This window comes from Chamaea fasciata, unplaced genomic scaffold (genome assembly GCF_029207755.1).
Source record: "Chamaea fasciata isolate MVZ Bird 193981 ecotype frontalis unplaced genomic scaffold, bChaFas1.0.hap1 SCAF_15, whole genome shotgun sequence".
Taxonomy (NCBI): Eukaryota; Metazoa; Chordata; class Aves; order Passeriformes; family Sylviidae; genus Chamaea; species Chamaea fasciata.
In genome coordinates, this window is record NW_027094100.1 from 5,850,801 (window position 1) to 5,867,173 (window position 16,373).

General features: G+C 43.6%; 1 protein-coding gene across 2 annotated transcripts in view; it reads left to right on the forward strand.

The window, feature by feature from the left end:
* Positions 1 to 16,373, forward strand: part of FNIP1 (folliculin interacting protein 1) — a 64,794-nt gene that overhangs the window by 38,053 nt on the left and 10,368 nt on the right. The window contains exons 4-12 of one of the 2 annotated variants that reach the window (XM_066197053.1): positions 2,924 to 3,024; positions 3,270 to 3,344; positions 3,822 to 3,913; positions 6,401 to 6,484; positions 7,461 to 7,532; positions 8,384 to 8,519; positions 9,058 to 9,259; positions 9,627 to 9,712; positions 15,863 to 16,009. In XM_066197053.1, coding sequence (XP_066053150.1) covers positions 2,924 to 3,024; positions 3,270 to 3,344; positions 3,822 to 3,913; positions 6,401 to 6,484; positions 7,461 to 7,532; positions 8,384 to 8,519; positions 9,058 to 9,259; positions 9,627 to 9,712; positions 15,863 to 16,009 — 995 coding nt within the window. The remainder of the gene's footprint in view (positions 1 to 2,923; positions 3,025 to 3,269; positions 3,345 to 3,821; positions 3,914 to 6,400; positions 6,485 to 7,460; positions 7,533 to 8,383; positions 8,520 to 9,057; positions 9,260 to 9,626; positions 9,713 to 15,862; positions 16,010 to 16,373) is intronic. The other variant, XM_066197054.1, reaches the window with a different exon arrangement.

Sequence of the window (16,373 nt, forward strand, 5' to 3'; positions counted from 1 at the left end):
TCAGACTCCTTCCAGGCTTCCCCAGCAAGTGAGCAGAGAGACAAAAATGCAAGAATTCTTTAATGTACAAAAAAATCGGGTATGCAGAAGGGCCAAAGTTTGTCCAGACTTCACTCAGCTTGGCATTTCCTATGTTCTAACTGCTGTGTCTGTAACCTCAGAGGTTACTTATTGGATTTGCAGTATTTATCTCTTGTTTGTTTTTTATAAGGGTATAAAATGGAAGTTTAAATAATATAATACTGTGAGATTTTTAAAATACTGTTTTATGTTTTCTTGTTGAAATACACTTTGATTATATATGAACAACTTTATTTGCAAGAGGAAATACAGGGGTTTTGTTCCAGGCTTCCATATTTGTAGTTATGTCCCATATTTAACATTTATTTTCTTATTGCATTTTTAATTTACAGATATACCTAGTTATTGACAGGACAATATGTACAATAAGGGGAGTATTAAAAGCTGTAAATGTGTTCAGAAATTAATTTCCAAATCATGCAAATGATACTACCTCTAATATACTAATGTGCAATCACAAACACTTGTGTATATTTTATGATCAGTTTTTATGGGAGCTCTAAATTGTGACCTGAGGAGTTAGTTTGTGTCCAGGCTGTCAGTGCCGCAGGTTGTGCCCTTTTTGCCAGATGCTCCTTGGCTACTTTTTGTTTGAGTTTTTAATATTTAACCCCTTTCCCCAGTCGGTTGCACTCTGCTTTGGTCTTGAGTGATCTGTATTTTGCAGCATTAGAGGCCCAAAGGGTTGAGCTGTAACAGTGTTTCCACACTAAAAGCATTAAATCTCTATCTTTGGTTATGCATGGTAAAATTATTGTTATTAAGTGGAGATGAAATGCCAGACTGAACAGGCCATGGGCTCATCTTATCACGTTCTTTGCCTTCAGCAGGGCTTGTCTGTCTTTCAGAGGAAAGGGAAACCCCTATAATTAAATTTGAAAGCAGATGATTTTCACTTAATTTGGTTGTCTGGCAAAGAAAATCAATACTTTAAGATAAAATATTTTTACTGAGCTTTAGAATTATATTTTCACAACAGCAGAAAGCTGAACTCAAAACCCACCATCAAGGGCTTGACATTTAATCAGAATTGTGTCCTTCATTTGGAGATCTGCAACAGATTTAAAAACAACAATCATAGTGTGAGGCTGTACTAATTTGCAGTGTTCTTAAGTCAGGATTTTGTGATGCTGGCAAACCTGTTATTTCCTGGAGTCGTTAACATCTATGCTGAGATTTCCTTGGAGCTGCTGGGTCATACTGACTGCTTTTAAATTCCAGTTTTTCCAGTACTGCCTACAGTGCACCTGAGCAGTGGGATGTCCTGGGAGGCAGAGGTGGAAATTTCACTGAGGCCCAGCTAATGATCAGCTTTTGCCCTGTCATTGAACACTTACAAACCTTGGAGCTGTACCCTCATTTTTACAGTTGTGGATTCTGCTTTCAGTCATCCCCTCTCCTTGCAGGGATAGATTTCAGAGGTTAAAAGTATCATCAGCTTAATTGACAGTGCTTGAAAAGAGCTAAAAATTGAGGTATGTTGTAAATGTGTTGCCTTTTGGCTGATGAGCATTTCCTTATTGCTGCCCTTTTTCTGTGGGCTGGTGTGAGCAGAAACACTGAGTGGGATGTTCACAGCTATTCTTGCTCCTGGTAGGGGTCTGTGGTGGGGACACCCTGTCCTTGGTTGTGCTTCAGACTCACTGTCTGACACTGGCACAGGTTGCCCCGAGAACAGGAACTGTGGCTGCCCTACCCCTGGAAATGTTCAAGGCCAGGCTGGACTGGGCTTGGAGCAACCTGGGATAGTGGAAGGTATCCGTGCCCATGGCAGGGGGTGGAACCGGATGAGCTTCAAGGTCCCTTCCAACCCAAACCATTCTGTCATTCTGTATTTCAGTCCTGTGTAGAATACATGGTTGTTCAGGATACTGGCAGTTCAGAGCTTGGATAAGGAATATGGAGATGCATCTTACATGGATGAGCATCTTCCAGCAGGGTTGTTTCTGTGTGTGGTTTAAGGGATCTTTTAGAGGGATTACTCCAGGGAATGGAGTAATTACATGCTATCACACACCTTGAAGGAAATATGTTGCTCTTTTGCACAGTGCCAAACTTCCTCACCTGAGAACTGGCTGAGCTCTGTTAGTGACTGATCACCACATTTTAAATTATTCAGGGCAAGGTGCAAGTGGAGACCCAGCACTAATACTCTGCTGGCCTAGAGGTGAAACAGCCCTGGACAAAGGGACAGTAATCACAGTCATTGGAAATACACAAATAGGAAGTCTGTCAGCAGAGCAGTTGTCTCCAGTTGATTGCCCTGAGTAATTTTTTAATTTTAGGGTTTTGTTTGCAAAATTTGCCCCAGCCTCTGATGCAGCATAGTGACATTGCTCCTTGGTATTTAGCCTGTGTGCCTTACAGCAAGCTCCTGCCACCAGAGAAGCAGGAATTGCACCACTTTAGCCTGGCATCATGATGCTGCAGCTCTTTCCTGGTGCCATCACAGAAGCACGAGGGAGAGATTCATCCCATATAATATATCATCCATGGATAAGTTATGAATACATCTTTGTCAAGTAAACATTGGTCCAGTTTGGCTCCATTGTAGTCTAACGTCTCCAGGGAACTGGTGATTCTTCTTGTCAAGGAGGAACAAGGTTTAGGCTTAATTCAGTATGGTGTATTAACACATTCTTAAAAGTTTAGTCCCCTGGCTCAGGGATGTTGGAGTCTGCTTCCTCTCACCCAGGTGGGCATGTTCAACAGTGTTCCAGCAAGATATTTTGCATATTTATCTTTTAAATAAGGAACATTTTCTCTCTTGTATGTTGCCTTAGTGGAACTGTGCCTCTAAATGCTTGAAACTAAATGTTGGTGTTTTTTTTTTTTTTCACAGGGTTCTCGGTGCTCCTCAGATGCCAACATGCTTGGAGAGATGATGTTTGGCTCTGTGGCCATGAGCTACAAGGGCTCCACATTGAAAATTCATCAGATCCGGTAAGATGAACTTTTTGCTGCTGGTGTTTTCAGAAGACTCACCCCTTAGTGCTGATAAATAATGAATTGAACGGCGCAAGTGCAGAGTAAAAGGGATTTCTGTGTTTGCTTTAAAGTCAGTCTGATGTCATTTTTGAAATAAAAGGCTGTTTTGTCGTGCTAAGGTCAATAAAATCTGGAGGGCTGTGAAATGGAAGGCAAAGGCTGTCTTGGCACTGACTGCCATCTTCCCTCCTGTTCCCCAGCTCCCCTCCCCAGCTCATGCTCAGCAAGGTGTTCACGGCTCGCACGGGAAGCAGCATCTACGGCAGTCTGAACACGTGAGTCCTCTGCACTTTGTAGCTATTGCACAGGAGCAGATGAATGTAAGAACACACAGGACTTTCTCTGGAGCCCCCAGATTCTTTCTCTAAACAAATAACTCCTTGCTACATCCTTTCAGTAGTGTCCTCGCCTTTCCCTCATGGCTGTCTTCACCTCAGTTGGCCCTAAGGGAATGAATGAACCATTCCTTCCATGCTGGGATGGTGAAGCTTGATATTGTAAGGTACAAAAAGGGGGATTCAGTCCAAGATGAAGAAAAAGGTGTTACAAAAATATCTGGCTTCAGAGGGTTCCATGTTAAGTTTTCTGTTATTAAGTGGCCCACCTGAGGATGTGGCTTGGGGTGTGAAAGCTTTTTCTAGTGGAAGCCTGTGTTCTTACCTCATAGGTCCATTTTGGCTATGATGAACAAGCTCTCTATTCTACTGAAATGCAAATCACTTGTTTTGTTGTATGTGTTGTGTTTGTTACAGGTTGCAGGATAGTCTTGAGTTCATTAATCAAGACAGCAATACATTAAAGCCTGACCACAGTACAATTATGAATGGACTTCTTGGGAATATAGGTAATTTCAAACAGATTTTATTTGCTGATACCTTTAATTGAGTAATCATAGATTCTAGAATATGCAAATACTTTAAATAGAATAAAATTTTTAAAAAGCTAAAGATGTAACAGAAAATTAATGCTGATAGAGCTTGGAGGAGAATAAATTGGACTGTTCAGGACTTAGCAGTCATTCAGTATACACAGCTGCATATGTGTATATAAAATACATTACAGAAATATTTATATATACCTAAGTTCAAATACAGAAAATGTTGGAAAATAACATTCTGTCGAAATTCCTGAACAGCGTATCTCTGATCAGGCAGCCTGGCTCAGTTCCCTGGTTTTACTGTCATTAATAATTCTCATTCTGCCCTGTACTCTGCCCACCTGAGCACGTGTCCTGTACGAGTCTCAGTTAACCTTGCACAGCTGCGCTGGAGCTTTGGATCAGATTAGACAGAATATCCTTGTGCTCTCTCCTCTGGGTGACCATGGGAGCTAAGCAGTCTTGAGAAACCATCTGGCACCCTCAGTTCTCAGCTTCCCTGGAAGAGCTGTGGGTGGAGGCTCCATGAATGTTAGATAACAAAGGTCTTGGCTTTTCCTTTTGGGGACATTAGAGTTGATAGGACTGGACTTCAGGGCTTGGTTGTCCAGCGTAGCAGCCTGATCTATGGCTCTACAGCACATCCTCCCTTTCCCTTCATTTTGATTGTTGACTTTCCAAGCAAATGCCTGTTGTAGGTGGTATAAGGGGCTTGTTTTCACAACTGCTTTCCAGGATATTGCTGCATGTAAAATAGGCTTTTATAGGGTTGGAAGTAAGGAGTATATTTGATGACTGTGTTACTCTTAAATGGATTTCTGACTCTGATGTGGTCCTTGGGGGTGTTTCCTGCTTTCCTTCACACTGGCTTTGGTAAGACTGTGCCCAAACATGGGCTTAAATGCCTCTCAAGCTCATTAGCTGTATACCTCATTAAAATAATTTGCAGTAGTCCATTGGTAAGGAAAACCAATTAAGGTTGTAAGAACCTATTATCTGTTAAAGGCTTCCTGAATTCACTAAGTCAGGAAAGTTAAAAAGATGGCATCTTTCTTAATATTCAGTAGTCCTTTCAGACTTCAGTTGTGATTTTCACAGTCAGTGAGGTCCCTGATCTAAGAGGGAGGAGATCACCTTCATCTACTGTTAGGGTTTGCTGTGGCTTGTGCTTGGCAGAAGTTTGCTGTATCATTAGAGTGATCTAAACTGATATGATAGAGTGATCTAACTGATAACGCAGCTCTTAGGCATGGAGTGATTCAGGTGTAGCCAGTGCCACCTGTTCACCCGTGTCCAGCTGTGAGGCGACTCTGGTGACTGCCCCTGAACTGAGCAGGAGGTGTGGGCACCTTGGAGCAAGGGTGTGTGGCAAGAGGCACAAGGCTGCCAGCAAGAAGAGGATGCTGAAGTTTTCTTTGTGATTGAGCTGCACAAGTTTTCAACAGTGTTTGTTTACAGTTCCCGTTTGGGCACAGAGGGAACCCTGGGTAAAGTAGGGAGAGGAGTTAATCTGTAACTGCAGCATTTCTAACAACAGGGCTCAGCAGCAGAGACTGCTTCTGACTCACATGTGACAGGAGGAGGGTCTCCGTGTTTTGGCTGGGAATTGTTTACAAGGTGCTTTTCTCAGATGTGCTGGTTAAAAAAAAAACAAAACAAAGCAACCCTGGTCATGTGTTCCTTTAATGGCTGGAGTCCTAAGAGGATGGAAGGGAGCTTTGAGGTGCAGCCTTTGTGTTTTTTATAATCAGAAAACTTGGAGTGAGCATTGGCTTCAAATTTAAGAGAGGGACTGGCAATTAACTCTTTAAAAATACTTACGTTTTTTTTTCTGGCTTTGTGTACAGTCAATACACTGTTTCACTGGTGTATCTATAATCCAGTATTACTTCTAAAATGAACTACTGATACTGCTAACATTTATTTTTTTATGTGATCATTTCACTCAACTTATGTACTGACTATTCTCAGAACTACTTCAGCCTATAATCTTCTGTTGGTTCTACTAAGATGAATTCCTGCCTTCTTTCTCCCCCTTCCTCCTTCTCTTCAGAAGCCGTGTTCCCAGCCACCCCACCAGTGTGGATTTTAAAACAAACATTATACTCTGTGATGAATCTCCTGTTTGTGGACAAGTCGGGCTTTAAGCCTGCATAAATTAATCATTTTTCAACCTTTAAATAATAAAAAAAAGCCCTTTTGAGAAACCCCATCCTTGTATGGGAGACAGTGGAAAGCTGGATCTATTATTTTAATCTGTAAATACTGTATAGCCCAGCTGTGAGACTCATCCTCGCATCAGCGTTCTGGTGAAACCTCAGAGCTGTTCTCTTGCCTGTGTTACTCTGCATTTATGTTGGCACAAACCTTCTCCCTGCCCTGGCCCCCTCCCTATGGACTGTTCTGCTTTACTAACCTCATTCTCTGATGTGTATTTTACGTTTTGCCATGTAGGTCTTTCCCAGCTTTGCAGCCCCAGGCGGGCATTCTCAGAGCAAGGTCCGCTCCGCCTCATCCGGAGCGCCTCTTTCTTTGCAGGTTTGCTGTGTGCTGTGTGCTGTGCTGTGGGGCTAGTCTAGCTGGGGTGACAAACTGTGTGGATCTGTAGTTTAGCCCTGCAAATAAGATCTCATCTTTAAAAAAAGAAAAAAAATGGGCAGTGGCGTTTGCTCCCTTACCTTGCCAGATACATTCTGTAAATCCCCAGAGGACGTAAGGCATTTAATAGTCCTTTTTGGGATTGTCCGTGTTGTTTTGTTTTGGAAACTTAAATATTTAAATATGGAATTAATATTTATGGGGATAATATTTCACAATGATGTCAAGCTATTTTGATCTGGATTGGTTTCAACCAAACTGTAAAAATCAGAGCTAAATTTGATTCGTTCAAAATGCACATTTCTTGCTTTTAGTGGCTGGGTCTTATTTCCATGGCTGAGTAGCTTTATTTCACACACATATTTGTAAAATATATCACATTTAAAGACAATTGAGCCTGACACACCTTTGATCTTGTCTGTATGCAGACTGTGAATCTGGACAGCTTACAGCTTAGTTGAACAACCAATGCACTGCTCACAATTTAAAAATAGCAATTTCTTCAAGACAACATTCAAAATTCTTTTAAAAATGAATATATAATACCTGAGAAAGCTGGTATAAGAATGAAGTTGTGTTTATTTTGAGTTTTGGTGGGGTTTTGTCTATACACTGAGTACTACAAACGTGACCAACATCCTCTTGGTACAATAAAATTTTATTGAAAATTATCTGTGGAAAGAAACAAAGTCCTGGTTTTACTAAAAAAGGTGTGTGGACTTGAGAAAAACACATACAGGCTTCTTAGGTAAGTGTTTTGGTTTGTTCAGCTAAGCAGCCTTTCTTGGTGATGGCCTTGTGCAGTGCTGTTGATCTGAATTAATGAGCATGTTTTTGTTTCATTAATTACATGGAGATCTGCAAACAAGAAAGGAACTGTACATCCCCCTGCTAATTGGTATTCCTTGTTTTACAGTTCATAGCAACCCTATGGATATGCCTGGGAGGGAGCAGAATGAGGACAGAGACAGCGGTATAGCAAGATCTGGTAATGGCAGTTCCATGTGTTAACCCTATAAACTCCAAAAGTATTCAGTAGTATTTGTCATGGGATCCCTGCACATCATGTAGTAGTGCTGAAATGGGATTGTTCTGGTTTGCTCTAAGTGACATTAATGACGCCTCTCTGTACATGTCCAGATGGTGCAGGTGTTGAGGGTGTGTGTTGGGCACCTCACAGTGACCTGACAGCAGTGGCTTTTATTAAAACAAGCTGCAAATATGCAAAGCAGATTAAATACTGAAATGAGCTTGCAGTACTTTTAAACAATGCTTGCTGTCATCTCCTTTCCAAATCCAAGAGGCCAGGTTTGGACGGGGCTTGGAGCAACCTGGTCTAGTGAAAGGTGTCCCTGCCCATGGCAGGGGATGGAATGAGATGAGCTTTAAGGTCCCTTCTGACCCAAATCATTATGTGATTATATGTTCCTATAATGGTCATTTTAAAACACAAATTGGCCTCAACAACCCCCCTTTCCTCCCTCCTAAATCAGGATTTTGGACACTTGGGTTAGGATTGTAAAAGCTGTTAAAGGATGTGATCAACATTACTCCTTTCCTCAAGGAATTAATTTCCTGATACCCAGGTTGCTGAGCAAGGTGCATCCTGTGCATTGCCTATTACGTAAATCAGCAGGACTGTCCCACCCTTGTCGTGCCTGTATGGCTTGTTAATGTCATTATAAACTGGTTATTTTTATATTAGAAACATAGATAAGCAAAAGAGAAGGCACTTGAGAAGCAACACCAGTCTATCTTGAGGGACTTCGCTGAGTTGCTGGTGTTATATTCCAAATGCCCTTTCTTCTAGAGAGATTGTTATTCCTCTTTTTCTTGCAGCATCTCTTAGCAGTCTGCTCATCACTCCGTTTCCATCTCCGGGCTCCTCGTTTAACAAGAGCTGTGCCAGCAGCTACCAGCGGCGTTGGCGTCGCAGCCAGACGACCAGCTTGGAGAACGGGGTCTTCCCTCGCTGGTGAGCTGAAATGCTGCCTGCTGCCCTTACACTGCTGTCAGCTTGATTCTGCTCCTGCATATATATGTACATCTGCTCTCGCTGATGCTTTTGGTGGGGTATTTACAGAGGTGTAAGTCAGGCTGATCTTTTTTAGTCTCTGCTTTCCTCGTGGCATTCGTTGTTTTTTCACTAACTGGGAAGCGTTCAGCAACATGTAAATCTGTAGGCTGTATTTTTGAGGATAAGAAGCCCTAAAATCCTACTCAAAACACAAATTCTTGGCAGGAATGGGAGAGAACTAGAATACCATATTCTGATCCTACAAACACTTTGAATCTGGTTCCAGACTTTTGTGATTGCAGAATCAATTAATAGCTGTTTAATTGCTGTAAAAAAAATCACAAAGGGGTTGTTAGCAAAGATGATGATTTGACAATACATGCAATCAAAAGGTGTTTGTTGAAGCTAAATGTTGAAGAACTGAATAACACAGGAAACCAAGGTACAACTTTACGCAGTGGATTACATTAACTTTCCCTTTTGTTCATGCTCCAAGGTCCATGGATGAAAGCTTCAACTTGTCAGATGACAGCTCCGGTCCAAACCCAGGAATTGTTAGGAAGAAAAAGATAGCAATTGGGGTTATTTTTTCACTCTCAAGAGATGAAGATGAAAACAACAAGTTTAATGAGTTCTTTTTTTCACACTTCCCTCTTTTTGAGAGTCACATGAACAAACTGAAGAGCGCAATAGAACAGGTAAACACAGTTGCTTTGGCTTCTTACACTTGCACTGCTGTGTGTTCTCCTAGCCCTGACAGATTAATTTCTAACTCCTGGTGCTAGTTACAAAAGTGGGATCAACTTGATGTTGGGTGTGGGCGTTGCATCACTGCAGTTAAAACTCTGACCCCTTTTATGCCTTGAATGGTGAAAAGCACAAAAGAGGCAGAAGCTGTCTTCCCTCAGACGGGAAAGTTGGCACTTGGACCATTCACTTTATCACTTAAAAAGTTATTTGCATGACCAGTTGAATGAAAGATAAAGTCAAACACATGACTTGGTTTTCCATTTTCTGTGCTTCTGTAGCTCTGTGTTACTTATCTGTTTAATGATTGTTTTCAAGGCCATGAAAATGAGTCGGAGATCAGCTGATGCCAGCCAGCGGAGTTTGGCATATAACAGAATTGTGGATGCCCTAAATGAGTTCAGGTGAGCCCTGTGTCTCTTATCTTTTCTGTCTCTTTCTTCAAAAGCACTTGAGCCTATTTTAAAAGGATCTTCTTAGTGCAGGATAAGTACCTTAAAATGTCAAAAGTTAGTAGAGAGAAAGACCGGTGATACCAAGCCATTCTAATGTGTCTGAGTTTTTGGATTTTTCCAGGTGTGTGTCCATCAGTCCTGTGTGAACAGGACACAGATGTTTAAGGTTTTCTGTGCCTTAGGTGATAGGGAAGCTCCCAGTGACCTCTTAAACGGTCTTTTGTGGCCTGTCAAGAGGGGGAAAAGCATTGCAAAGCCCTGTTAGGGAAACCCTCCTCTAGTGTGTATTGTCCTGATGTGTGAGCAAAGCTCATCCCTCTCTAAGCTGTGCTCTAAAGGCATTTCAGAAAAACAGCTAGGAAGAGGGAGAGCTGTCTTTTCCCACAGTAAAATGCAGTGCTGTAATCTCTGGCTATTGGTGCCTGCAGAGCCTTTCTGTTCAACAGTTATTATACAAAGTAACACAGATAAGCACATCCCTGGCATTTAGCTGTATTTTCTTTCCATAGTTGAAGTCATGGGGAGGGAGTTAAGATGAAATCCGTCTGTTTTGAGTGATTCATCTCCTCTCAGATGGGAGTGGCAGGGTGCTTCCCTTTACAACCACTGTAGAGCTGCTTTTTAAAGACTTTATTGAAGACAGCGCTCTGATGTTATAAAAAGAAATTTCTGACATCAGGATGTATCTTACTAAACAGAGAAGGATCCTGAGTGCTCACCTAGTTTTCTACAATTCCACTTTCTACCTGAACGCCATGGATTAGGTAGCGCTGCAGGACGAAGGCACAGTGTATTTTGAGTTTTTTTAGAAGCTCACCTCCAGGCAGTCACAAGGAAAGGCAAAGGAAATGTCCTGTAGGGACAGAAGGCAGAAAAGAGGGAGCACGTGGGCCTGCGGTGAGGGGTGGATGGGATGAGCTGTGCCAAGAGAGGGAGCAGAGGGAGCTCATGACTGCTGGGAGCCACTGATCCTGCCCAGGGGCCTGAGACGAGTTCAGCAACTCGGAGCAGCCACAATGATTCCTCCACTCCCACAGCTCTGCTCTGCCTCTCCTCCCAGGTCTCTTCCTGAGCCATTTCTGTGCCTTCCCACCCTCTGTTAACACCAGCTCCCCAGCTGTTTTCCAAACCTTCCCCCCACAACATTCCCTCTCAAGATACATGCAGCAGACTTTGTCCTTTCTCCTTTGTCCTTCCAAGTTAAACAGTTCCAGAGGGCTGGGGAGGGGCACCTATCCCAAGTCAAAAGTAGGAAAAAAAACCCCTGAAAACCCAGGTCAAATCCCCTGTGCTGGTTTTTCCTCCTGGAGGGACTGTGAGCAGTGCTGAGCTGGGATGGGTGAGGAAGGCTGCTGTGGTCAGGCTGAGGAAGAAAGCACTGTCCCAGCGGACATGGACGGATTGGCAGTGGCTGCACACCAGGAGCTGGGATCATTCCCATGACGTGGCCATTGCATAACCAGCACTTGGAGCATGTAACCACCAGTTTTATGCAGAGGTTTCCATGGTGATATAAATATTACTCTTTAATAGTGTAATGAAGTAAATTAAATCCAGTTTAATTTCATAGAAATGGATTTCCTGGGGCAGCAGCCTTTGGCAGTTTTGGGCTTTGTTGGGGTTTTTTAAGGGATTGCATTCTGAGGTGGGCAACAGCTGGTGCCCCCAGTCTAGGCAGGGTCCTTGTGCCCCTGTGACATGCAAGAGCATGTTTCATCATCATTTCTATGACATGCAAGGCCCCCTTGCTTTTTAAAGCAATGCAGGATGTGTCTGGTAAGAAGAGAGAGGTATATTTAAATACCAAAGGCTGGAAACAAAGATGCTTTGGCACAGGTTCAGCAAACCCATTTAGGACACTATTATCTCTTTAGGTGTCTGCTTTCCCACTGAAGTCACGGGGAAGTCAGGAGACGAGTCCTTTGGTGAACCTGAGACTTATGTTGATTCCTGTCCTCTTAGCAAATTGTGCTGGAGGGAAGAAGGGTGCTGACTTCAGTGGGTTGGCCATTCTAAAATGTAATCCTGTTGCTGGTTTAACTCATTGCAGTCTGGTTGGTTTTAAGAAGAATATTTTGTTTGTTTTTCTTTAAAACCCCCAGATTTTCAGAGGTGCTCAAGAGTAGCTGATGTGCAGTTGTCTGGTGATTAGAATAACCTCAGGTCAGTGGGCATGGGGGGGTGTGCTGCCCTGCTGATCAGGGAAGGTAGCATGCCACCCCAGAGTCCCTCTCTGCAGGGAAGGGGCTGTGGCTGTAGGTCACTCCACTGCCTGCAGAAAGGGAGCTGGGTCAGCAGGCATTTACCTGCTGGTAGTGAAAGGAGAGAAGTCAGCAAAAGAAGGGCCTTCCTTTACTCTTTTTGTCTTATCTAGGGAATAACAAAGCTGCCTTCTCTCAAAGGCCCAGGCTGCTTCTACAAATGGAGGCTGTTGATAAATTTGCCATCAGTTTGGTGCCCAGCTCCAGGCCTATCCTTGCATCATTAGTCACTTTACAGCAATTTTTAATTTTCTAAAGCACTGATGGGTTTAGCTATTAACACTTGACTTAGAGGCTTAGAACTCTCTGTGGATGTCAGCTGTGCAGACACATGACTTATGAAATAAGCTACAGTACTTGCATAAAGATTTCGGCTCCCCTGGTCCCTGAAGCCAACGCAGCATATTGATAACACAGATTATGCATCTGACTAATACCTGTGTGGCACAAATGCAGGCTGGCAAGGAAACACTGATCTCAGGGCCTGGGGAAACACCTCTTTGCTTTCTGGCAGACAGATTTGATCCTATTTTCTGCCAGTAATTTTTAAGCAGCTTATGCTGCTGTGAACTGAGTGGTGCGTTGTGCTCAGTGGTGCCAGCATGGGCACTGAGTTGTGGGGGAGCCCTGCTCCTGCATTCCCTGCAGTGGGGATTGCCTTTGTTTTGTTGTTCCTTTTTAAGGAAAAATCATCTTTGGAAGGAAGGAATGAGGATAGGGAACAAATGCCTGTGAATTAAGCTTTATATACCACTGATTATTTTCTTTCTTTGCCATTATGTTGTGGCTCCTAAATAGCAGAGCAGCTCTGGGGGCACAGTGCTGAGGGTCAGAGTGTTTTCCTTGGGGAGGAAGGGGGCTGCAGCAGGATACTTTAATCCATGAGGAGCTGTCTGGCTCGTTAGGTTTGTACAGCACCAGGGAAAGATGTCTTGGACTGATAATAAAAATCGGTACTGAAATCAAGGTCAGAGGCCAGGGTGGTTTGGGGGTGAGGGTGAAGCAGGCAGCAGCTGTGCCGTGGTGTCTGTGGGAGCAGGGCTGCTCACTGTGGTGCCAGCTGTGCCCACGGGGCAGGCAGACCCCAGAGGAATTGGGGTGGGGTTTGCTCAGGGCTTCCTTTTCACTTGGCCAGGCTGGGCTTCAGTGGCTCTCAGACCCTGTGAGATGTGAAGGTGTTTCCTGAGGGGTTCCTCTGGCCCCTGTGCTCGATGCTGCACTTCTGGGGCCAAGGTGCCTGGAAGCTCCAGGCTGGAGTTCAGCCTCCCAGAGGCGTTTCCAAATATAAACCAATTTAAATGTACTGGAACCCTCAAAAGAGTGGAGTCTCTCATTAGCTGAGCTTTCCCTCACACGCTGCTGTGTGTGTGGGGAGGGAGGGGAGGGAGTACTGCTGCAGATGGCCAGGAGGAGAGGGGCCAGTTGGGTTTTTAATGATTGTTATTTTTAAAATCCAGTTAACATCCCTGTACTGTTTGAGGAGGGTTTCTTCGTGTTGGTTTTTTGTTTTGTTTTCGTTTTTGCCCTTTGCTGTCTGGCAGGAGAGCACTTCCCTGGGTGTTTGAAGAGCTGGGAAGCAGTTAATCCTTGCCCTTGGTCTCTGTGCCATTGCTGCCTTCGCTGGCATGGAGGGTTCCCTGCACTGCAGTCACATGCCTGCTGGCCACCTGCCAGGGCAATCTGATCTGGCTTGGAGGAAACACTATCAGCTGCAGATGCAGCCAGGGTTACCAGAATAGTAAATAACGAATCACAAGACTCGGGCTATCTTTTCAACGAAAACAAGTATTTTAATATGTTGGTTTTAGTTTAGAAGTAGTTTCTTTTTTCAAAACAACCGAGCTGCAAAAGGCTTGGCTTGGGTTAGTTTGCATAGGATGGAGAAATAAGCTGTATTTTATGTTAAATTGGCTGTTTATCTTCAGCTTCTCAGATCAGCTGTATCTGGGGGGTGTAAGTTTTCATACTTGTTTTGAGCTTTGAAACTCCTTGAGTTTGAGATCCCTGAACTTGAGGTTTGGGGTTTTTTTGTGCCTCCTTACCATGCACTCCAGTTAATGGGCTGTGAACAGAAAGCTTGCCCCTAATAACCCCCCCCCCCCCCCAGTCCCAGCTTGTCCCTGGGGAGGAATGAAATCCCAGTACCCCAAGACTGTCTGTGCTGCTGGGGCCCTCTGGTGCCCCAAGGCAGTGCTGGTGTCCCTGGCTATGTGCCCCACTCATGTCTAGGCAGCAGAACTTGTGCCCAGGTCTGTCACCAGGCTGGGCTTTCCTCCCAGGACAGGACCAGCAGCAGAGGGTAACATGGAGCAGCTGCTCCAAAGTGACCCAGCAGACAGCAAAGCCTCTGGGGGCTGGGGAGTGCAGAGGTAACTCAGCTGGCCCCCTCTGCAGCACACTGACTGTTTTGTGGTGCTCTCATCGTGCTTCTGGCAGTGGAGGATTTGAAGGTCTAACCTTTGAAGAAGACAGGGTTGATTCTGACTGTTGCGAGCATGAGCACAGAGAACGGATTTTGTATTTGACGAAAACTGGTAGAAGTAAGGCAGAGAATGCCACTGCCCCCTCACCTTCTTTTTGGAGCAGCTCTGGTGACTGTGGTCAGCTTTGCTGTCCTTTGGGGAGCAGCTCTGGGGTCACCACCCAGCTCCTCTGTGCCCAGGAACTGCAGTAACTGGGGGTGACTCCCCCCTCTCCGGGGAGCCCCTGCCCCAGGGCTGTGCTGCTGCTGACGTGCAGCTCTCGCTTCCTGGGAGTTTCACTTTAAACACGAGACCATGGAACATTTGGCAGCTGCTGCTCCAGTGTGTTTGCCTGCCTGGTGTGCACAGCTTTGCTTCTGAAACTGTCCATAAATTTTGAGACCACTATATCCAGAGAAGATGTTTATAAATCAGGGATGGTGCTAGGGATAATGAGATAATGTACATCTTTGCCTTTTAAAACAAAAATACTTTGCCTAGAAAAAGTAGTGCATTAGGTGGAGAGAAACCTGAATTGATCGGTCATTTCCCATGTCCTTTTAGGATTTTTCAGGCTTACATTTTTACTGTGTTAAAAATACAACTTCCCATAGCATCATAATGTGGGCTTTGTACTTCAAACAAAACTATAACTTGTTTATATTTTAGAGTTTAACAGTAATCTGAGGGATTTTAATCTGGTGTTTTATTGCAGAGCCAATTTGTAATCATACATTTACTGTCCTCTGTAGAGTCAAAAATGATGTGCTGTGTGTGTAATAGGTACAGCCACAGGGTCACTTTGACTCTCATACTCTCTATTTAAAGCTAAAGATGTGAACTGGTTCCCTGCTCTACACACCCACACTTGGGTAGGTTTGGCCAGGAGATACACCAAGTTTTTAAAGCAAGGAGGAAGTTAAGGTATTTTTATATGTCTGATACATATAATCTTGTCCTAGTCATAAATAAAGCAGAAGTTTGTTTGAAATGAAATTAGGAACAAGCAGGGAGATAACAGCAAGAAGAAATCATCCATTCCTTCTGCGTTCAGAACAGGGCAGCTCTTGAATTGTGATAGGGAATGTTGCTGTGTTTGGGATCAGGTCAGGTGGATGCAGGAGGAACCTGTGAGGTAAAGGATAAATTCATCCTATTTAATGAACAACATGGTTTGGATAATGGTTGCTGAGAGAAATTTTGTTTCTGATGGAAATGATAGCTGGATCTAAATGTTGCACAGAATTCTTTTAAGTTGGGATTTCTACTTTTTTTCCTCGTTTGGGTTTGGTTTTGGGGCTTGTTGGGTTTTTTGGTTGGTTTTGTTTGGTCGGTTTTTTCTTTAACCTCCTGGACTTTTTGGTTTTCTTTTCTAGAACAACTATTTGCAACCTCTACACGATGCCACGGATTGGGGAGCCTGTCTGGCTCACCATGATGTCTGGGACACCAGAGAAGAACCAGCTATGCCATCGCTTCATGAAGGAGTTCACTTTCTTGATGGAAAATGCTTCTAAAAATCAGTATGGTGGATTTTAGTTTCTAAATTACATATGTGATTGTGCCTTTTTATTTCAAACCAGTTTTTAAATCAGTTGTTAAAATTCTGATAATCAAAGAAACAAAAGGCCATCCATAAATACCTTCTTTTTGAAACAAGTAAGAAATTATCTCATTAAATTCCTGCTTCCCCACAATCCTCTAAATCTTGGTAGAGGCTGAACATCTGAAACGTGTCCATAGGAAGTGTGTGATGTGTGTGGAGGTCTGGAAGGGGGTGAAGATACCTTACAAAATGCATTAACCTACCTTTCAGAATCAGTTATCATATGACAAGCAGGATTAGACATTCAGGAAGAGCTGTGTCTGTAATACTGTCAGACCACA